The sequence below is a fragment of the Heteronotia binoei genome, chromosome 6 (genome assembly GCF_032191835.1).
Source record: "Heteronotia binoei isolate CCM8104 ecotype False Entrance Well chromosome 6, APGP_CSIRO_Hbin_v1, whole genome shotgun sequence".
Lineage (NCBI taxonomy): Eukaryota > Metazoa > Chordata > Lepidosauria > Squamata > Gekkonidae > Heteronotia > Heteronotia binoei.
This window is the reverse complement of record NC_083228.1, coordinates 14,092,895-14,116,652: the sequence shown is the minus strand read 5'-3', so window position 1 is coordinate 14,116,652 and position 23,758 is coordinate 14,092,895. Positions and strand designations below refer to the sequence as shown.

Sequence of the window (23,758 nt, the reverse complement as noted above, 5' to 3'; positions counted from 1 at the left end):
ATGATTAAAGGGCTGGAGCACTTTCCCTATGAAGAAAGGTTAAAACGCCTGAGGCTCTTTAGCTTGGGTAAACGTCGACTGTGGGGTGACATGATAGAGGTTTACAAGATTATGCATGGGATGGAGAAAGTAGAGAAAGAAGTTCTTTTCTCCCTTTCTCACAATACAAGAACTCTTGGGCATTCGATGAAATTGCTGAGCAGTCACGTTTAAAATGGATAAAAGGAAGTACTTCTTCACCCAAAGGGTGATTAACATGTGGAATTCACTGCCACGGGAGGTGGTAGCGGCTACAAGCATAGCCAGCTTCAAGAGGGGATTGGATAAACGTATGGAGCAGAGGTCCATCAGTGGCTGTTAGCCACAGTGTGTGTGTGTGTGTATATAATTTTTTTGGCCACTGTGTGACACAGAGTGTTGGACTGGATGGGCCATTGGCCTGATCCAACATGGCTTCTCTTATATTCTTATGTTCTTACACACAGGTGTTGTTGTTGCAGGGTTTCTGCAATAACCTCCTTCACAGTGATAATGGTAGAGCATGACAGGGGTTTAGACGACATGATAGAGGTTTACAAAATTATGCATCGAATACAGAAAGTAGAGAAAGATGTACTCCCTTTCTCACTATACAAGAACTCATGGGCACTCAATGAAATTTATAAGCTGTAAGCTTAGTATGGATAAAAAGAAGTACTTCTTCATCCAAAGGGTAATTAACTCGTAGAATTCACTGCCACAGGAAGTGGTGGCAGCTACAAGCATAGACAGCTTCAAGAAGGGACTGAATAAATGTATGGAACAGAGGTCCAGGAATGGCTGTTAGTCACAAGCTATAGATGGAACAATCTGTCTGGGGCAGTGATGCTCTGCATTCTTAGTGCTTGGTGGACAACAGCAAGAAGGCTTCTGGAGTTCTGCCCCTGCTGGTGGACCTCCAGGTGGCACCTGGGTTTTGGCCACTGTGTGACACAGAGTGTTGGACTGAATGGGCCACTGGCCAGATCCAACATGGCTTCTCTTATGTGAGGTCTAAACCCTGGGGAGTGGGGGGGGGGGAATTAGTTGGCTGGCCATCCTCTTGGGCTTGTTGTTACTGATCTCATCATAGCTAAGGGAATGTGGTTGGTCCAAAAGAATGAATGAATACTTGACGATCTTCTGTCAAATATCACTTGAGCATATGCTAAGCTATCACTTGGAAACACTGAGTATCAAGTTGGATAGTCAATTCCTCATGGAGAGTCATGTTCTAAGCTTGGATCCACCCAAACATTCCTACAGAGGAAAGGATTTCTTAATGGGGAACACAACTTTCTCACCATGCCCATCATTGCACACCAAAATGCAATACACCAGCAGAGAGCAGTACATACTGGGGGAGAGGGGCATTTTGGGCAGCAGTGGAAAAGACAAAGTGAGAAAATTATGGAGAGATACTGTGGCCTCCAAGTAGATAGATCCAAGTGGGCAGCCGTGTTGGTCTGAAGCAGTTGAACAAAGCAGGAGTCATGTTGCACCTTTAAGACCAACCAAGTTTACGCCCCAGAGGTCACTTCGCTCGGCCTTCCAAGATCTTCTAATAGCCCACGGCCCAAGAGATGCCCGTCTTGCCTCTACCAGGGCCAGGACTTTCTCGGTCCCGGCCCCGACCTGGTGGAATCAGCTCCCTATGGAGATCCGGGCCCTACCTGGCTTGCTGACCTTTCGTAGGGTCTGCAAAACGGAGCTGTTCCTCCAGGTCTTTGGACGAGGCAGCGGGCATCTATTCGTCGATTGGTTGGCCTCCCCCCTGCTGCTCTGCTGCTCTACTGCACTACTGTACTGTGATGGCTGTATTGCGGTACTGTTTTGTGCTCTACCACCTTGCTGTCGTGTCATCTTGCTGCACTTTGAGGAATGTTGTAATTGGTTTTATTATGATTTTATTGTGATTTTATTTCTATTTGCTGTACTCCGCTCTGAGCCCCCAATGGGGAAATGGGCGGAATATTAATATTAATAATAATAAAATGTAAGCTTTCGTGTGTTTTCTAAGCACACTTCATCAGCCGAGGGGATCAGGTATTGTGGGTTGAAATACAAGCAGTTTGTTGAAATCTCGAAATCTGCTTGTAATCCCCGGGCCAAAGGAGGCCCGCCTGAAGTCAACTAGGGATAGGGCCTTCTCAATCTCAGCCCCTTGCTGGTGGAACCAGTTACCGGAGGAGGTCAGGGCCCTGCGGGACTTTGGACAGTTCCGCAAGGCCTGTAAGACTGTCCTCTTCCGGTTGGCCTATAACGGACCGGCATTGAAATATTCTGAAGGAAGATTGGAAGATAGCACACTGACATTGATCGATTGATTTTAGTTGTTTTAATTATGTAAATTATTATGTCTTTTAATTCTTAGATCCTATTGTTAGAATTTCTGTGTTGTGAGCCGCCCTGAGCCCGCCTCGGAGGGGTAGGACGGGATATAAATCAAATGAAATGGAAAGGAAAGGAAAGGAAACGATTAAGAGTGCAGACTGGTCACATGGTAAACCAGTGTGGCTTGGCCATTTGGTCTGGATAGCCATAAAAGGTAATAAAGTCCTCTGCCAATTGGTGTTTCTTTAAATCTAGGTGAATCACAAAAGGACATCCCTTCTGAATAAAGATATCCCCACTGTATAAGATAGCACTTCAGTTCTCTCTTGGAAAAACCGGATCTTAAGTCATTTTCCAGCTTCACTGTGGTATTTTCCTCTAGTTCGAGAAGTCATGGCTCCTGAAGGAGAACATCTCGCACAACCAGAAGGCTCCTCGGGCTGGACAAAACCACCACCTAGCGGAAAATGTCGGTAAAGCCCACCCCACTCTGCCTTGCCCTACAATTAAGCACTGTGGTTACTCTCCAAACAGAACCCTGCTTGTCATGTGCATCAGCTCCACCTCTTCTTACAACCTGTCAAGTACAACTCTTCTAATGTGACTCTTTAATGCTCCTAAGGGACCGTCCAGTGCACCAGACTTGCTTGTTAAAAAGCCGCAGTTTGCAAGAGGAATTTGAACCAGAAACAGAGAACTTTAAAAGGCTGCAGGGAGCCCCTGCGTTACAAATGAAAAAGTATCTGGAAAGCAAACATCTGTATTTTTAACCTTGTAGGTGCTTTTTGTAATCATCAAGCTGTTGCAGCTTTTGCTGGCGCAGAGGTGAGAGAGTAGAACGGCTTTTTCTTCTTCCTTTTTTTTTTAAAAAAGACTGCCGTTATGCAAACAGCTGAAAATATAATGAGGCAGGCTGGAGTGCAAAGCAAATTTGCAATGCATTTTAATACCGGCTACAAAGGGAAGCGGAGGGATTATAGTCATTTCCTTACATTTACATAACCCGTCTTGGGGGGAAAAAAAACAGATTCCAAAAGCGCACTGAAATTGTTACGCCGAGTGTGTTTCTCCCATGCCCGTCCTATCTGTCAAAGCGCTGGGGCAAGGGGACGACCCAAGCTCAGAGCTGTCTGTTTCAAAGAATTGAATTGTTATTGTGAATAATGGGAGCACATTCAGCCAGTGCTGAAAGAGGTGCACTGGCTACCTATTATGTTCTGAGTCCGTTTCAAGGTGTTGGTATTGACCTTTAAAACCCTTCATGGTCGAGGGCCTGTCTATCTACAGAACCGCTTCTCTCCGCATATACCCCAGAGAGCACTGCGTTCAGGGATGCAAAGCCTACTATCCATCCCCTGGCCAAAGGAGGCCAGGTTATGCTCTGCACAAGCTCGGGCCTTCTCGGTGGCACAAGCTCGGGCCTTCTCGGTGGCAGCACCAGAAATATGGAATGCCCTCCCAGATCTTTCTACCTTCCGCAGGGCCTGCAAAATGGAACTGTTTCGACAGGCCTTTAACATCTAAACCAGAAGAGGACTGCCACTCCACATTGCTAAAGACCTACGATTACTATAAGATCACCATCAGGACAGAAGAGCCCGCCTATATTGAAATGTAGAGTTGGGAGTGAGCAGTGAAGCGGCCAAGTTTGCGGATGACAGTAAATTGTTCAGGGTGGTGAGAACCACAGAGGATTGTGAGGAACTCCAAAGGGACCTGTTGAGGCTGGGTGAGTGGGCGTCAACGTGGCCGATGCAGTTCAGTGTGGCCAAGTGCAAAGTAATGCACATTGGGGTCAAGAATCCCAGCTACAAATACAAGTTGATGGGGTGTGAACTGGCAGAGACTGACCAAGAGAAAGATCTTGGGGTCGTGGTAGATAACTCACTGAAAATGTCAAGACAGTGTGCGAATGCAATAAAAAAGGCCAACACCATGCTGGGAATTATTAGGAAGGGAATTGAAAACAAATCAGCCAGTGTCATAATGCCCCTGTATAAATCGATGGTGCGGTCTCATTTGGAGTACTGTGTGCAGTTCTGGTCGCCGCACCTCAAAAAGGAGATTATAGCATTGGAGAAAGTCCAGAAAAGGGCAACTAGAATGATTAAAGGGCTGGAACACTTTCCCTATGAAGAAAGGTTGAAACGCTTGGGACTCTTTAGCTTGGAGAAACGTCGACTGCGGGGTGACATGATAGAGGTTTACAAGATAATGCATGGGATGGAGAAAGTAGAGAAAGAGGTACTTTTCTCCCTTTCTCACAATACAAGAACTCGTGGGCATTCGATGAAATTGCTGAGCAGACAGCTTAAAACAGATAAAAGGAAGTACTTCTTCACCCAAAGGGTGATTAACATGTGGAATTCACTGCCACAGGAGGTGGTGGCAGCCACAAGCATGGCCACCTTTAAGAGGGGTTTAGATAAAAATATGGAGCAGAGGTCCATCAGTGGCTATTAGCCACAGTGTGTGTGTGTATATACAATTTTTTTGGCCACTGTGTGACACAGAGTGTTGGACTGGATGGGCCATTGGCCTGATCCAACATGGCTTCTCTTATGTTCTTATGTATAGCACCATAGAATATGTTTAAATTGTAATTGTATTTTCTTGATTTTAAATTGTAATTATAACTGTCTGAATTGAATCGATTGTTAGCCGCCCTGAGTCCGCTTGTGGAGAGGGCGGGTCAGAAATTAAAAGCAATAAATAAATTAATAATCGGGGACAGGAACTGTGGGGGAAAGGGAAAAAAAGAAAAAAAAGGAAAAGGAGGGATGAGGGGTTGTTTTGTAGAAAAAAATAGGTGGTGGAGCTCATTATAATGGCTCATTAGCATGTGGTACCCCCCACCAGCCAAAAGCAACCCAGCGCAAGAAAGGAGAGGCCTGGGCAAGCATGGCCTCCTTGGGCTGGCTAGAGATCCAGCCAGCCAAGTAGGCCTCGCTCACCTCAGGCTCTCCTTGGCCGCCCCCCTCTACAGTCAAAAGGCCAACAAGCCACCCACCACCCAAAATCACATCAGAAGTGGAGAATGGATGGCGTGGGCTTCTCCAGGGGTTCATGAGGGCTGCTGGGGGCATGGCAAAGCTCCTGGTGGCTGGCTGGCTGCCCGCTCTCCTAATCCAGGGATTGTTATGCAGCTGCACCTGCTATTCAATGGACAAGGTAGGTGGGGAGGAGGAGGGGGAGCTGTCAGAAAGGTTCAGGAGCTGCGCTCCTGTGAGCTCCTGCTGAATTCAAGGCCTGATGAGAAGATACAATATATTTTTTGGAACAATAAATGTCTTCACTCTCTTTCAACCCGTAGGGGGTAAAATTCTAAACTCGGTATAAGGATGACATTTCAACACCATACTCTACGAAACAGTCTCATTTCTGTTACTTCTTTATCCATCCATAGAAGCCTCCTCTTCCTTCAATGTACCATCATTGGGTTCAATCACACAAGGAACCTTGCGCAGCAGTATCCCAGCTTTGAAACGCCAGTATTCTTTGACGCATGCCAGGGCATTCACACAGCCTACGGGAGAGGTACGGGTTGCACACTTAACCACTACACCAAACTGGCTCTCTGGGTAGAGCTGCAAACCCCAACCTAGCAACCAGAGGGATACCGGAGGGGGGGCAGGGATATGGGAGGCATCCATCAGTTAGTACTTGAATGGATTCTAAAAGAGCTTGCGGATGTAATTTCTGAGCCCCTGGCTATTATTTTTGAGAATTCTTGGAGAACAGGAGAGGTGCCGGAAGATTGGAGGCGGGCAAATGTTATCCCCATCTTCAAGAAGGGGAAAAAAAACGATCTGGGTAACTACCGACCCGCTAGCTTGATGTCTATACCTGGAAAAGTTCTAGAACAAATCATCAAACAGTCGGTCCTGGCTCATTTAGAAAGAATGGATGTGATTGCTAAGAGCCAGCATGGTTTTCTCGAGAACAAGTCATGTCAGACTAACCTGATCTCTTTTTTTTTTGAGAAAGTGACTACCTTGCTGGATCAGGGGAATGCTGTAGAAATCATTTATCTTGATTTCAGTAAGGCTTTTGATAAAGTTCCACATACTATCCTTGTTGACAAGTTGGTAAAATGTGGTTTGGATCCTGTTACCATTAGGTGGATCTGTAACTGGTTGACAGGTCTCACTCAAAGAGTGCTTGTGAATGGTTCCTCATCCTCTTGGAGAAGAGTGACAAGTGGAGTGCCTCAAGGATCTGTCTTGGGACCTGTTTTGTTCAACATCTTTATCAATGATTTGGATGAAGGAATAGAGGGAATGCTTATTAAATTTGCAGATGATACTAAATTGGGAGGGGTTGCAAACACAGAAGAAGACAGAAACAGGATACAGGATGACCTTGACAGGCTGGAAAACTGGGCTAAAATCAATAAAATGAATTTTAACGGGGATAAATGTAAATTTCTGCATTTAGGTAGGAAAAATCCAACGCATGGTTATAGGATGGGGGAGACTTGTCTTAGCAGTAGTATGTGCGAAAAGAATCTAGGGGTCTTAGTGGATCATACGCTGAACATGAGTCAACAGTGTGATGCGGTGGCTAAAAAGGCAAATGCAATTTTGGGCTGTATCAACAGAAGTATAGTGTCCAGATCACTTGATGGGATGGTATCGCTTTACTCAGCTCTGGTAAGACCTCACCTGGAGTCTTGTGTTCAATTTTGGCCACCACATTTTAAGAAGGATATAGACAAGATGGAATGGGTCCAAAGGAGGGCAACAAAGTTGGTGAGGGGTCTGGAGACGGAGTCCTATGAGGAAAGGTTGAAGGAGCTGGGGATGTCCAGCCTGGAGAGGAGGCGGCTGAGAGGTGATATGATCACCATCTTCAAGTACTTGAAGGGCTGTCATATAGAGGATGGGGTGGAATTGTTTTCTGTGGCCCCGGAAGGTAGGACCAGAACCAATGGGTTGAAATTAAATCAAAAGAGTTTCTGGCTCAACATTAGGAAGAACTTCCTGACCATTAGAGCAATTCTTCAGTGGAACAGGCTTCCTCGGGAGGTGGTGGGTTCTCCTTCCTTGGAGGTTTTAAACAGAGGCTAGATGGCCATCTGACAGCAATGAAGATCCTGTGAATTTAGGGGGAGGTGTTTGTGAGTTTCCTGCATTGTGCAGGGGGTTGGACTAGATGACCCTGGAGGTCCCTTCCAACTCTATGATTCTGTGGGAGACCACCAGAAGTGTCCAGGGTTGCAACACAGAGGCCAGGAATGGTAAATCATTTCTTTGTCCCTTGCCTTGAAAATCTTTCAAGGTCACCATAAGTTGACTAGGAGCAGATGCCCCTATCCACCATCAACTCTGCCTCGGGTAACGACATAACAGAACACTGGATGGTTTTGTGCCCTACGCTAGCATTGCTTTCTGACGCTCGGCTCTTCGTTTCTCTTTTAGACGCCCATCTGAGTCAAGATCCAAATGCCAAGGTGGCTTGTGGTAAGAAGTTCACCTGAGAACATAAGAGAAGCCATGTTGGATCAGGCCAATGGCCCATCCAGTCTAACACTCTGGGTCACACAGTAGCCATAAAAAACCCCAGGTGCCATAAGGAGGTCCATCAGTGGGGCCAGGACACTAGAAACCCTCCCACTGTCCCCCCACGAGCACCAAGAATACAGAGCGTCACTGCCCTAACCCCATCAATAAAAAAGGTAAAGGTAGTCCCCTGTGCAAGCACCAGTCGTTTCTGACTCTGGGGTGACTTTGCTTTCACGTTTCCACGGCAGACTTTTTACGGGGTGGTTTGCCATTGCCTTCCCCAGTCATCTACACTTCCCCCCCAGCAATCTGAGTACTCACTTTACCGACCTCGGAAGGATGGAAGGCTGAGTCAAACTCGAGCCGGCTATCTGAAAACCCAGCTTCTTCCGGGGATCGAATTCCGGTCATGAGCAGAGCTTAAAACTGCAGTACTGTAGCTTTACCACTCTGCACCACGAGGCTCTTCTGGAAAAGGAAGGAAAGGAAAGGTCCCCTGTGCAAGCACCAGGCATTTCCGACTATGGGGTGACGTTGCCTTAACGTTTTCATGGCAGACTTTTTATGGGGTGGTTTGCCATTGCCTTCCCCAGTCATCTACTCTTTCCCCTCAGCAAGCTGGGTACTCATTTGACCGACCTCGGAAGGATGGAAAGCTGAGTCAACTTGTAGCCGGCTACCTGAACCAGCTTTCGCTGGGATTGAACTCAGGTCGTGAGCAGAGGGCTCCGACTGCAGTACTGCAGCTGTACCACTCTGCGCCACGGGGCTCTTCATAGATCTGCTACTGGGAAGCTATGCTCCCTCTAAGCCAGGGGTGTCGAACTCATTTGTTATGGGGGCCGGATCTGACATAAATGAGACCTTGCTGGGCCGGACCATGCCAGGTTGGGCCGGGCCATGTGTGTACCTTTTTAAGTTTAGGTAGCAGAGATATAAACTTTATGAAGAACACAGACGGGCAACAAATATATAGGGCCTCCAAACCGGGGGATCCCCTGCCCCCACCTGGGGATTGGCAACCCTATCCCCGGAGAGCACTTCGGTCTGGATCACAAAATCTGCTTGCAAACCCCGGCTCTAAGGAGGCCAGGCTCATGTCAGCTAGAGCTAGGGTGACCATAATGTCTGAAGGCCAGCCAGGGACACCTTGGGGGGGAAGGGGGGAGGCAGGGGTGTGCGCGAGAAGCGCGCGCGCCGTCGGAAACAGGAAGTGACATCACTTCCGGTGACGGCACTTCCGGTGACGTCATGCCACCGCCTGAAACAGGAAGTGACACCACTTCCTGTGACATCATTTCCCCCGCGTCACCTGCCGGAAATGGGAAGTTACATCAGTTCCTGTGACATCACTTCCCCCAAATGACATCATTTCCCCCAAATGCCACTGCCGGAAACAGGAAGTGACTTCACAGCACTTCCTGTGACGTCCCCAAAAATCCCCCAAATATCACCGCCGGAAACAATTTTGTTCTCAAATCCTGTATATACTTCATCAGTATATGGGATAAGGCACTTTCTCAACTGTGCTGCATAATGCAGCCTATTTATTTTGTCCTGTTTGCTCTGTTGGCTCTATCTGCGCCACCTTCATCACTTTCGGGGTGTGGATCCCCCAGTGGGGTGGTCTCCCGACTCCCTCCGCCGGCTGTTTCTGATAGCCCTGCGCCCCCTCTTTCATTTGATATGTGTCCCGTGCGGGTGCCACCCTCCCGCCGGGAGATGCCGCAAAATGAGCCCCCTTGAGGCTTATGGCGGCAGGAAGCGAGCTAGACTGCTGTTCTTTTGAGGGGATATAGAGTGTTTCAAGCCCGTCCCTGTGGCATCGGTCCCATCATTGTGGGACCCAGGGGGCCGGCGCAGCGGCCCGGCGAAGCAGCCTGTCACTAATAACACAGGTCGAGATGCAGGACAGGAACCCGGAAGTGACCGACAGGCTGCTTCAGCGGGCCGCTGCGCCGGCCCCCTGGGCCCTACAACGAGTCTCTGGAGTCTCTGGAGGGCTTCCAGCGACCAGCGGAGGCCGCGGAGAGGCCTCCGCCACCGCCGCCGGGCCCCGCGCACGGGCGGGGAAGGCGGCGAGTGAGGGAGGGAGCGTCCCTGCGCGTGTGCAGGGGCCCTGCGCACGCGCAGGGACGCTCCCTCCCTCACTCACCGCCTTCCCCGCCGGCACCCGCGGCCCACCACCTCCGGGGCTGGCTAAACCGGGACCTCTAAATGGTCCCGGTATAGCCAGCCCGGGAGGCGGGAATAGGGGGCCAGAATCGGGACATTCCCGGGCGCCCGGGACGGTCTGGCCACCCTAGCTAGAGCCAAAGCCTTCTCTGTAGTGGCCCCAAGCTGGTGAAATAAGTTGCCAGAAGAGGTCAGGGCCCTGCGAGAGCTCATACAGTTCCGCAGGGCCTGTGAGACGGCACTCTTCCACCAGGCATTTGTGAACTAGGCTGTTGGCCACTACAGTTTAAAGCAACATGTGAACCACCATCGACAATCTGCTGATTTAAGGACAGTTTCTATCCAAGTGCTGTGGTTAGGTTAAATGCAGGGTTATGAAGGATTATCTGTTTTAGATGTATTTAATGGTTTAAATGGTTTTAATGGTTTTATGAAAGTTTAATGGTTTTATGAATGTTTATTTAATGGTTTAAATGGTTTTAATGGTTTTATGAATGTTTATCCGTTTTAGATGTATTTAAATGGTTTTAATGGTTTAAATGGTTTAATGGTTTTAGATGTATTTAAATGGTTTATGAATATGTGTGTTTGATGTGTTGGTATGTTTTGTGGAAGAGCACCTCATTTCGTTGCTCTCTTTTTGTTGAGAACAATGACAATAAATTCATCTATCTATCTGTCTAGCAGCTGCAGAGAGGAGAACTTAAGATCTGCTATACAGAGAACTATGAAATTGGAAAATGTAAGATCATGGCACCGAAACATTTTTTTTAAAATGTATTTTATGTTTATTTTTACTTTATGTTTTTATGGATTTAATGCTGTACTACTATGTTGAATCATGCACACGCGTGTCTGTGTGAGCCGCCCTGAGCCTGCCTCGGCGGGGAGGGCGGAATATATGTGGAATAAAATAAAGAAATAAATGATTAAAGGGCTGGAACACTTTCCCTACGAAGAAACGTTAAAACGCTTGGGGCTCATTAGCTTGAAGAAACGTCGGCTGAGGGGATGACATGATAGAGGTTTACAGGATTATGCGTGGGATGGAGAAAGTAGAGAAAGAAGTCCTTTTCTCCCTTTCTCACAATACGAGAACTCATGGACATTCGATGAAATTGCTGAGCAGTCGGGTTAGAGTGGAAAAAAGGAAGTCCTCCTTCACCCAAAGGGTGGTTAACACATGGAATTTACTGCCACAGGAGGTGGTGGTGGCTGCCAGCATAGACACCTTCAAGAGGGGATTGGATAAACGTATGGAACAGAGGTCCATCAGTGGCTATTAACCACTGTGTATTGTTGGAACTCTCTGTCTGGGGCAGTGATGCTCTGTATTCTTGGTGCTTAGGAGGGACAACTGTGTGAGGACTTCTAGTGCCCTGGCCCCACTGATGGACCTCCTGATGGCACCTAGGTTTTTTGGCCACTATGCCACAGTTGGATTGGATGGGTCATTGGGCTGAACCAATATGGCTTCTCTTATGTTCTTATGTTCTTATCTTCATGGCAACCTGGAAGATTTTCAAGGCAGGAGATCAACAGAAGAGGTTTGCCATTGCCAACATTTGCGTTGCAATCCTGGACTTCAGTCTCCTACTGAAGCCTTAACTGTGCTTAGCTTCTGTGATCCCAGAAGGGTAGGGAGGGGCCACAGTCAATGGAGAAACCAGGGAAGGAGCCTTAGCCCCCCCCCCAAAAAAAATAGAGGCTTTGCTCTGTAGCTCTTGTGCGACTGAGCAAACCTGGCAAAGCAAGCTGTGATGCAGAAGGAAACAAGATATAAGGAGAAGGAAGCAGATGACAGCCAGTTGCTCAGGGGCCTGACAGGAGCCCTCCAGGGGCCTGACTTGGCCCCTGAACTGCATGTTTAACGCCTCTGATTTAAAGGGCCCACCAACCAGCGGGCCATTTAAATCACAAGGGGAGGTCAGCTGCTTTCCGTCCCGTGCAATTTGAATCACCATGGAAGGAGGGGGCTGCCTGCAAGTGCAGGCAGGGAGGAAAGGCTGCGTGCCCCCCCCAATTTTTAAAAGCCCCCCCCAACCTAAAAATTCCTGGCTACATGAGCAGAAGAAGAAGATACTGGATTTATATCCCGCCCTCCACTCCGAAGAGTCTCAGAGCGGCTCACAATCTCCTTTACCTTCCTTCCCCACAACAGACACCCTGTGAGGCGGGTGGGGCTGGAGAGGGCTCTCATAGCAGCTGCCCTTTCAAGGACAGAGTCTCAGAACAGCCTACAATCTCCTTTCCCTTCCTCCCCCACAACAGACACCCTGTGAGTTGGGTGGGGCTGGAGAGGGCTCTCCCAGCAGCTGCCCTTTCAAGGACAGAGTCTCAGAGCGGCCTACGATCTCCTTTCCCTTCCTCCCCCACAACAGACACCATGTGAGGTGGGTGGGGCTGGAGAGGGCTCTCACAGCAGCTGCCCTTTCAAGGAAAACCTCTGCCAGAGCTATGGCTGACCCAAGGCCATGCTAGCAGGTGCAAGTGGAGGAGTGGGGAATCAAACCCGGTTATCCCAGATAAGAGTCCGCACACTTAACCACTACATCAAACTGGCTCTCCAAACTCGCAGAGATTTTGTACATATAGCTTGTTAACTCAGTCTTGTCCCATTCACATCCAACATGGCCTATTGGGTGATCTTTCCCTTTGTCACCAGTGGACAGGCTATTTGGATTCAGTTCTTCATCCGGTAGCCTGAAAAGAGTGTAGTGGTTAAGCGTGCGGTATAGTGGTTAAGTGTGCGGACTCTTATCTGGGATAAGCGGGTTTGATTCCCCACTCCTCCACTTGCACCTGCTGGAATGGCCTTGGGTCAGCCATAGCTCTTGCAGGAGTTGTCCTTGAAAGGGCAGCTGCTGTGAGAGCCCTCACAGCCCCACCCTCCTCACTGGCCTGTTTTGGGGGAGGAAGATGGAGATTGTGAGTTGCTATGAGACTCTGAGATTCGGAGTGAAGAGTGGGATATAAATCCAATATCATCTTATTCTTTGGACAGAAATGAGTCATATCTGGAATGGTTGTCATCATTTTTGTTATATATTTAATTGGCAAGATACCTCTTCATCCATTATGAACATCAGCGCTGTAACGAGAAATGGCAATCAACCATGCTTGGACTTAATGCTGAAAAATACTTCAGAGGTATTTGGTACAAAGCCTGAAAAAACTAATTGTGGAGGAAACTAAGTGATTGATTCACTCTAGGGATGCATGAAACACTTCAAAGAAATTTCCCTAGCCTTATCAACACTGGCTTGGCTTTCCTCAGGTGTCTGGAAGGAAGAGAAACTTCAACATTCACTGAGTTTTCCTTTAGATGAAATCCAGTGATAACCACAGGACTGTGGAAATCTTTCCTTCCTCCAACTCATGTCATCGAAATTCTTTCTGAAATTCCTTAGAACATTTCTACCAAAAGAGAAAACTCTGCATTCTGATAGACCAAAAATTCAGATATGGTGAAGTACGCCATACGGGAGGAAGAAACAAGGATTTTGGCCTTTTATTGATACGTTTGTGGCTTAGAAATAGTTAACGTTGGCTGGATTGTGCCCAACAAGACAAACTTTTGCCTGCACAAAACAGCCTGGAAGATCACGAATTCACTTTATTTGATTACAGCTGTGCTGGAAACAAAGGTTGTTTTTACACTGACAGTTTGTGACTCTCTGTCACCGCATTGGAAACTCGCCTTTTACGTTACCTAACGTTCCCACAACTGCTTTGCATCGTTGCTGCCCGAAGCATCTACATTTGTTTAGGTGAGTGAGCGGAGTTGCTGCTGTAACATTTTTCTCAAAGCTAGTTTTGACCCCGTCATTTCTCTACAAGCGTTTCAAACTTGCATTGTAGAAGTTTTCATGCGTTTTAAGAGACTCCTCCAAAAGCCACAAGGTGCAGTAATTTGCATGAGAACTGACTGTCAAGCATGGTGAAATCCCATTGATAATTGATTGTTTTAGAGTCCTTCATAACACTGGTCTGTGAAGTATCATGGAGGACCAAGCTTTGCTAGTTCTGTTATTCTTTCCCCTCCCCCTTCTTGCTTTATTGCTTGCAAAGTAGAAGAAGTAATTAGCACCTTGAGAAGAGGTAATCAGCTCCTTCCCATACATTCCTGGTAGGGGGTGCAACACATCTGGGGAAAGCAAGGACAGAGTCCTGATAACAATATGAGAATGTAGACATTTATGATAGTTTATGTGTGAGAGCTACCCCTTGCCTCCACCTTTTGGAATCCTTTTGAAGTAAGCCTTAAAAGTATTGTATCAATGTATTTGCAGCATCACTCTCAAGAATCTGTTACGCTGAAAGTATCGGTTTGTCAATAAACGTAGTTTTGTATCAACTTCGACTTGTCATTGAAACCGCAAGCTTGACACTGACAGCACTTGAAATTTGTACATATCATTGCTTGCCTCATCTTGTAATTTAAATTTGTATTGTTTTTGTAGTGTTGACATGATTGCCAAGCAATCGTATACATTTAACTAAGCACTGGTATTCCGGCTGCCCTCTGATCAGAGATCCCCCCCCCCTCCAATTGAAATGCTTTCAGCAGGCAATATAGAAGTTTGGCTACGCAAAATGAGCGCAGCAAATCCACCAATGTAAAAGGAAAATAATTAAAGGGGAATGGTGGCAGGCGATTTGAAGACTCTAAAACTCTGGATCAAACTGAATGTAAAAACACCCATAGATAGGAACGTTTCCTTTCCAACAACAATCAAGAGGAGGAAGCGAAGTGTGAACAAACAGTTGGAATTCATGGACGGTCCTACATCAAGATCACATTGATAGAAGAGCTGAGATTAAAGCAAATGATGCATCCAATAAATATCCTCTCCATCGTCAATCCTGATATGCCCTTCCATTATGTAGCATATTAATGGAGCCGTTTCCCTGACATACCAAACCACTCGTCGGAGATCGTTAAGGCTGTTAAACCACTTAGCTACTTTTGACAGCGACCTCAGACCAGGAAAGAACAAAAAAGTTAAATGGCCTTCCATAGATGATGTACAGTTTTAGTGAGTAAATTAAACTGATATTGGGCACTCCTCCACTTGCATCTGCTGGAATGGCCTTGGGTCAGCCATAGCTCTCACAGAGTTGTCCTTGAAAGGGCAGCTTCTGGGAGAGCTCTCTCAGCCCCACCTACTTCACAGGGTGTCTGTTGTGGGCGAGAAAGATAAAGGAGATTGCGAGCCACTCTGAGATTCAGAGGAAAGGGCGGGATATAAATCCAATATCATCATCATCATCGCCACCTCCTCCCCTTCCTTCTTCTTCTTCTTCTTCTTCTTCTTCTTCTTCTTCTTCTTCTTCTTCTTCTTCTTCTTCTTCTTCTTCTTCTTCTTCTTCTTCTTCTTCTTCATCTTTCTCCTCTTCTTCTTCTTCAATGGGTTTCATTGGTGTCTCTCTCTTTATCTTGGGTATTATACAACCCATGGCAGGGAGGGGAAAAGGTCTTTTAACAGAAAAGGCTCAGGCAGGCCTGGCATGTCCGTAAGACATCTGTAGGTGGCTGCCTCGGGGCACAGGCCTAGGGGAGGGCACCAGTTTGGGCCCTCCTTCCCATTCTGAAGGAAATACACTGGATGGCCACTGTGGCTTTGCCTCCCATCTATGCTTCCAGGACAGATGTGGGAGGCAGAGCCATGGTGGCCGGCCACTGAGCATGTTCTCAGGTGTGGGTGCTTCGGCGCCGTGGTCGTGCTCATGCGGGAGGAGAGGAAGAGGGCAGTAGTGGAGCCTTGCTTGGGGTGCTGGCCTTGCGCTGGCACCCTAGTGTGGCCACTGGGCTCAGGACACTCTTGATTACCTGGGCTCCATTGGGGAAGTTAAGATGGACAGGGCTTAGTGGTAGAACATATGCTTTGAATGCAGAAGATCCCAGGGTCAATCCCAACCATCTTTAGTGCAAAGGACTGGGTAGGAGATGATGTGAAAGACCTCTACTTTGAGACTCTGGGGAGCTGCTGGGAGTCTGAGAAGACAGCAGCACCGGCCCAAGGGCGCGTGGTGCCCCAGGCAGGCTTCCCCTGCCACCTCCTCTGCAGCACTGCAACACAGCACCGTGCTCCATCACCCCCCTCTGTCCCCCCATCAGTGTGCACTGCACCTCGGTACCATGCCCGCTCCCTCCCCTCCCCTCCCTTTCCATCCCTTATGCTCTGCCTCCCCCCCCCCCCAGCATGATCAGAACACGGCACACCTTGCCCCACCGGCTGCGATGTGGTGTGCATCTTATCCTTCGAAGAACATGCTGGAGAACGCTTCTTCCCCCTCCTTTCCGGAACCAGAAGGAAGGGGGAGCCAAGCACCCTCCAGCGCATTCTTCAAAGAAGGATAAGATGCATGCTGCATTGCAGCCGGTGGGGCCGTGGCGTGGCGCGCTCTGATCACGCCGGGAGGGAGGTGGAATGGAAGGTACGAGAAGGGAAGGGAGGGGGCGGGCAGTGGCAGCGGGCGAGGCAGGCCAACTAGGTGCTTGCCTTGGGCACCGGGAGGAGGGGGGGAGCCCAATTCGGTGCCCCCTCCTCCCAGCGCCCTAGGCAAGCACCTAGTTTGCCTAGTGGGCGAGCCGGCCCTGGAAGACAGTACTGACTTTGAGGGACCAAGGGTCTGATTCAGTATAAGGCAGCTGCCTTAGAACAAGGCAGGATGGAATGGCTTTCCTTGGGGAAGCCTTCAGAGAAACACCTCTTATTATTACTTGTTTACTGTGTTTTGAGAGGGAGGAACCCGACCTCTTGGGCTGTCTGTGAAGATGGCTCAACCGGCTTTGAACCAGTTGCAGTCTCTTTTGTCAACGTGATCCAATCTGCCTTTGAGTGTGGGTGTCGGAGGAAGATCTGTCCGGGGGAGGTGGTGGCGGGGGGGGTGGAAGCTCTTTTATCTCGTAAGATCTGCCAAAAGTGCAGCCTGTGCTATTATGCAAAGTAACCTTCAAGTAGTAAGCAACCTTCAATTACGAGCTAGTCAATTGCAATGCATAATGAATGCATCCCATTAATCTTGTCTCTCAGTAAAGTGAGAAGAAAGTGAAATGAACTATCAGCCTCCAGGAAAATGGAGCGTAACAAAGTGTGAGACCAAGAGGATTCCTGTTTACGGGGCCTCGACTTTCCCTAGACTGATGCACCCAGAAGAGGCACTGACATTTCTTAACAGTCGGAAACAAAATGGAGTGCTGTTGAATCGCTTAAGAAAATAAGAACGTAAGAGAAGCCGTGTCGGATCAGGCCAATGGCCCATCCAGTCCAACACTTTGTGTCACACAGTTGCCAACCCCCCCTCTCAAAGAAAACCAAACAAACCAGGTGCCATCAGAAGGTCCATCAGTGGGGCCAGGACTCTGGAAGCCCTCCCACTGTGCTCCCCCCAAGCACCAAGAATACACAGCATCACTGCTCCAGCCAGAGAGTTCCAACAATAGATTGTGGCTCCATATGTTTATCCAATCCCCTCTTGAAGCTATGCTTGTAGCTGCCACCACCTGCGGCAGTGCATTCCATGTGTTAATCACCTTTTGGGTGAAGAAGTACTTCCTTCTATCCATTCTAACCCGACTGCTCAGCAATTTCATTGAGTGCCCACGAGCTCTTGTATTTTGAGAAAGGGAGAAAAGAACTTCTTTCTCTACCTTCTCCATCCCATGCATAATCTTGTAAGTCTCTATCATGTCACCCCTCAGTTGACGTTCCTCCAAGCTAAAGAGCCCCAAGCGTTTTAAGCTTTCTTCACAGGGAAAGTGTTCCAACCCTTTAATCATTCTAGTTGCCTTTCTCTGGGCTTTCTCCAATGCTGTCTTTTTTGAGGTGCGGTGACCAGAATTGTACACAGTATTCCAAATGAGGCTGCACCATCAATTGGTATGGAGTTACAAACAAAACGGAAACAAAATGGAGTGCTGTCGAACCGCTTAGAGAGTTGGTTTTTCATTTCACGGGACTGCTTGAGCCGTGAGGATAGGTATTTTATTCCTTCCTAGAAGTACCGCTGCCCTTAACCCGGATGGCCCAGGCTAGCCCAGTCTCCTCAAATCTTGGCAGCTAAGCAGAGTTGGCCCTGGTTACTACTTGCATGGGAGACCACCAAGGAAGACCAGGGCTGCTACACAGAGGGAGGCAATGGCAAACCACCTCTGTTTGGCTCATGCTTTGAAAACTCTATGGAGATTTGGGGGGCGGTACCTGGACGGTGCAGGCTAGCCCATTCTGATCACATCTCGGAAGCTAAGCGGGGCCAGCACCGGTTAGTACTGGAATGGAAGACCATCGGTGAAGTCCAGGGCTTGCAAGGCAGAGGCAGGCAATGGCAACCCACCCATTGACATATCTTGCCTTGAAAACCCAACAGGGTCACCATAAGTCAACTTCAACTTGACTGCACTTTTCACCGCCATAGAAGCCTCCGTTCCAGTGCCTTAGCTCAAGGGAAAAAAAACCTCCTCACCAGGAGGGCTTGAACAGACACAACACTAGGAGCTCCGTGAAAGAAACAACCGGCATTTCTTTCGTCGCTAAAAAAAGTCAGTTGTACAGGGATCCTTGGTTAAAACAATTTTTTTGGTAACATATGGTAATAAATCTATATCTTGCATCTTTAAAAACTTCTTTTATCTACCCCATATATTACTTTCTACCCACCCCTTCCCCCGTTACTTGACCCCCGCCGGTGTTATTTACTTAAAAAGCAAATATTTAAAGGTACCCTTAACTATTAAAACAAAAATTTATATTCTTCTTTTTAAAACTTAATCATTATCAAAAATTGTCCAATGTCCTTTTATTTTCCACTCTTTTTCTACATATCTTCTAAACTTTTTCCACTCCGTCTTAAAAACTTCTAAATCATAGTCTCTTAATATTCTTGTTAATTTGTCCATTTCACTCCACGTCATAACTTTTATAATCCAATCCCATTTCTCTGGTATTTTTTCTTGCTTCCACAACTGCGCATACAATGTCCTAGCAGCTGAAAGCAAGTACCAGATTAAAGTTCTATCTTCTTTTGGGAATTTTTCCATTTGTAATCCCAACAGAAAAGTTTCTGCAACTTTGTTAAATTTGTATCCCAAGATCTTAGAAATCTCTTGTTGAATCATCTGCCAATACTTTTTCGCTCTTTCACAAGTCCACCACATATGGTAGAAAGAACCATGCTTTTTTACATTTCCAACATCTGTCTGGCATCTTGTTATTCAGTTGTACAGGGGTCCAAACTCAACTCAGGGCTATAGCATGGTGGTGGTGATGGTGATAGAGTGGAATGAAGCCTTTTGCCCTTTGGCCCTCCTAACCTGTAAGTTTCCCGGTATGTTAATGACAGGACTCAGACTAAGGGATATTAACTCCCCTTTAAAGAGCAGGACTGATTCCCCATTAGGCTTATTCAGGCACTGGAGCTCTTTTTCCTATGGCACTTCTATCTGATTTTGTGTGAGCTGCCGCGGGGCTATAACTTGCCCCGCCTCTTTCCCACGGCAATCAAGATCCTCTGAAAACCGGTGTCTGTTTGCTGTGGGAAAGAGGCGAGGCAAGTCGCAACCCTGCGGCAGCCTGTGCAAAATTGGACGAAAGTGTCAGGGAAAAAAGAGCTCCACACTGGAACAAGAGATCCAGTATGGTGCAAGAGAGCTAGTTTGGTGTAGTGGTTAAGTGTGCGGACTCTTATCTAGGAGAACCAGGTTTGATTCCCCACTCCTCCACTTGCAGCTGCTGGAATGGCCTTGAGTCAGCCATAGCTCTCACAGAGTCGTCCTTAAAAGGGCAGCTGCTGTGAGAGCTCTCTCAGCCCCACCTACCTCACAGACTCTGATTCAGAGAGAAGGGTGGGGTATAAATCTATGGTCTTCTTCTTGGGGAGGGACGGTGGCTCAGTGGTAGAGCATCTGCTTGGCAAGCAGAAGGTCCAAGGTTCAATCCCCGGCATCTCTAACTAAAAAGGGTCCAGGCAAGTTGGTGTGAAAAACCTCAGCTTGAGACCCTGGACAGCTGCTGGCAGTCTAAGTAGAGAATACTGACTCTGATGGACTGAGGGTCTGATTCAGTAGAAGGCAGCTTCATATGTTCAAATGTATACAATACTTTAAAGAAGCCTAGTGCGGAATTGGTCCAAGTGTGTCATTAGGGAGTAGTTTTTGACCTGGAGTTTCAAATGGAGGGGATTGGATAAACATATGGAGCAGAGGTCCATCAGTGTCTATTAGCCACAGTGTATTGTTGGAACTTTCTGTCTGCGGCAGTAATGCTCTGTATTCTTGGTGCTTGGGAGGGACAACAGTGTCAGGACTTCTAGTGTACTGGCCCCACTGATGGCCCTTCTGATGGCACCTGGGTTTTTTGGCCGCTATGTGACACAGAGTGTTGGACTGGATGGGCCATTGGCCTGATCCAACATGGCTTCTCTTCTGTTCTTATGTGACACAGAGTGTTGGACTGGATGGGCCATGGGCCTGATCCAACATGGCTTCTCTTCTGTTCTTATGTGACACAGAGTGTTGGACTGGATGGGCCATGGGCCTGATCCAACATGGCTTCTCTTCTGTTCTTATGTGACACAGAGTGTTGAACTGGATGGGCCATTGGCCTAATCCAACATGGCTTCTCTTCTGTTCTTATGTGACACAGAGTGTTGGACTGGATGGGCCATGGGCCTGATCCAACATGGCTTCTTTTCTGTTCTTATGTGACACAGAGTGTTGGACTGGATGGGCCATGGGCCTGATCCAACATGGCTTCTTTTCTGTTCTTATGTGACACAGAGTGTTGGACTGGATGGGCCATTGGCCTGATCCATCATGGCTTCTCTTATGTTCTTATGTGACACAGAGTGTTGGACTGGATGGGCCATTGGCCTGATCCAACATGGCTTCTCTTCTGTTCTTATGTGACACAGAGTGTTGGACTGGATGGGCCATGGGCCTGATCCAACATGGCTTCTCTTCTGTTCTTATGTGACACAGAGTGTTGGAGTGGATGGGCCATTGGCCTGATCGAACATGGCTTCTCTTATGTTCTTATGTGACACAGAGTGTTGGACTGGATGGGCCATTGGCCTGATCCAGCATGGCCTCTCTTATGTGACACAGAGTGTTGGACTGGATGGGCCACTGGCCTGATCCAGCATGGCCTCTCTTATGTGACACAGAGTGTTGGACTGGATGGGCCATGGGCCTGATCCAACATGGCTTCTCTTCTGTTCTTATATGACACAGAGTGTTGGATGGGCCATTGGCCTGATCCAACATGGCTTCTCTTCTGTTCTTACGGAGGTGCAGATCTTTCCTGTAAAAGACTTAGCTAGCTTTGGCTGATGCAGCAACTCCACTACCAACAGGCAGGGGGTGGCTAAAGTTATCCATGCTTTGATTATATCCAGGCTTGACTAAAGCAAAGCATTCTGGGTGAGGCTGCCTATGACGTTTGTTGAGACATTTCCGTCGATGTGACATTTGGTATCTAGGCGGATAGCAGCTATGAGTTACGTGGATCAAATTTACCAGTTTTAAAAGCTCTTTGCTACTTGCTGGTTTGCTTCAGGGCCCAATTCTGATGTTGACCTATAGGGCCCTATATTGCCCAGCCCATTATTATTGCCTATAAAGACAGTGTCTCATCTCTTTATCGATAGGGTGGGTCCATGAGCTGGAGCCAACTGTGCAAACAGCCCGGCGCGAGGCATCGTTTTGCATTGTTTTAGCAGGCCGTACTAGAACAGGAGGGAGTCGGTTTGTTAGTTCCACAAAACCGCAGGTGCAAATTTAGTGGCACATCTGGGAAGCAGAGATGTGAGGCCCAAAAAGCATCAGCATCAAATGCTCTGCCAGTCAATGAAGGGGTTGAGGCTGGCGAAGTTACTCACAGTTTGCAGCTGGACTCGGCTCTGGGCCCTGGTCTCTGGTTTTGCCATCATGCCGGGAGCATTAAGGCTGTAGGTTTTCCCGTTCTGCGTCTCTTTCAGCTGTTCCTGAATATGTTTTGCTTGCTTCCTGCAGGGAAAGAAAACCCAGGGATGATCAAATACAGTTATTCTTCCTCCCTCCCTTCCAGTCTCAATAACTTTAACGCAGGGTGTCTGTTGTGTTTTAAGAGTGGTTTTGAAAGCAAGTCATCTCATTCTTCAAATTTAGAAGTGTGTCTCATCTGGAAGTGTGTTACTGGGCAGATCAGGCCCCTCTATATTGAAAGGAAAAACCAAGTGGAAAGGAGAAATAAAGATGGAGGAGAAAGTTGAGCCTGGGGTATAAGAGAGACAGAAGAGAGCCAGTTTGGTGTGCTGGTTAAGTGTGAGGACTTTTATCTGGGAGAACCGGGTTTGATTCCTCACTCCTCCACTTGCAGCTGCTGGAATGGCCTTGGGTCAGCCATAGCTCTCACAGAACTGTCCTTGAAAGGGCAGCTGCTGTAAGAGCTCTCTCAGCCACATTCACCCCACAGGATGTCTGTTGTGAGGGGAGAAGATAAAGGAGATTGTAAGCCGCTCTGAGTCTCTGATTCAGAGAGAAGGGCAGGGTATAAATCTGCAGTCTTCTTCTACAGACAACAAAACAACAGACAACAAAAATCTCAGAGCTGTCACGATCTCCTTTACCTCCCTGCCCTCCCTGACAGACACCCTGTGAGGTAGGTGGGGCTGAGACAGCTCTTACAGCAGCTGCCCTTTCAAGGACAACCTCTGCCAGAGCTATGGCTGACCCAAGGCCATTCCAACAGCTGCAAGGGGAGGAGTGGGGAATCAAACCCGGTTCTCCCAGATAAGAGCCCGCGCACTTAACCACTACACCAAACTGGCTCTCAGGAGAAATAGCCACCACCTTCCCTACATGAGCTGAGCAAGCAAGAAGCTACTTTCTCTAACAATTAAGGTGGGTAGGGGAGAGGGAGCCGCCAAGGCAGGCAGGCAGCTTTGGTACTTCAGCTGGGCAAGCTGGCTGGGGTTGCCAATGGGGGGCTCAGACTGAGGAATGAGGGGACAGTGGGAGAGTAAGATGATTAAGAAGGGTGTGGAAGGACAAAGATGGGGAGGCAGTAGTGGCTGACGAGGGGATGAAAGGCCATAGGGGGTGGGTCTCAGAAGCCAGAGGACGAAGAAGGGACCAGCGAAAGAACTTCCCTTTAAGTTTCTTATTGGCAAGGGGCCTTGCCATTACAATTGCCAGGTCCAATCCAAGAAATATCTGGGGACTTTTGGGGTGGAGCCAGGAGACTTTGGGGGTGGAGCCAGGAGACTTCAGGGGTGGAGCCAGGAGCAAGGTTGTGACAAGCATAACTGAACTCCAAAGGGAGTTTTGGCCATCGCATTTAAAGGGACCGCACACCTTTTAAACGCCTTCCCTTCATTGGAAATAATGAAGGATAGGGGCACCTTCTTTTGGGACTCAAAGAATTGGACCCCTTGGTCTAATCCTTTCGAAACTTGGAGGGTGGTTTGAGGAGAGGCACTGGAAGCTATGCGGAAAATGTGGTGCCTTTATCTCAAAAAACACCCCCCCCCAGAGCCCCAGATACCCACGGATCAATTCTCCATAATACCCTATGGGAATCGGTCTCTATAGGGAATAATGGAGAACCCAGAAGACATTCCATCCCCCGCTTTCTAATGACCCTGAAGTGGGGGGAGGGCCTCCAAACCAGGGATCCCCTGTCCCCACCTGGGGATTGGCAACCCTACGTGCCATGAATACTACTGTTCCACGTTTCTGTGAATCT

At 48.0% G+C, this 23,758-nt stretch overlaps 1 protein-coding gene across 2 annotated transcripts in view; it reads right to left on the bottom strand.

The window, feature by feature from the left end:
- LOC132573533 (pro-neuregulin-3, membrane-bound isoform-like) overlaps positions 1-23,758 on the bottom strand; it is a 1,173,232-nt gene that overhangs the window by 45,865 nt on the left and 1,103,609 nt on the right. For both annotated transcript variants that reach the window (XM_060241045.1, XM_060241046.1), the window contains exon 7: positions 21,912-22,038. In XM_060241045.1, coding sequence (XP_060097028.1) covers positions 21,912-22,038 — 127 coding nt within the window. The remainder of the gene's footprint in view (positions 1-21,911; positions 22,039-23,758) is intronic.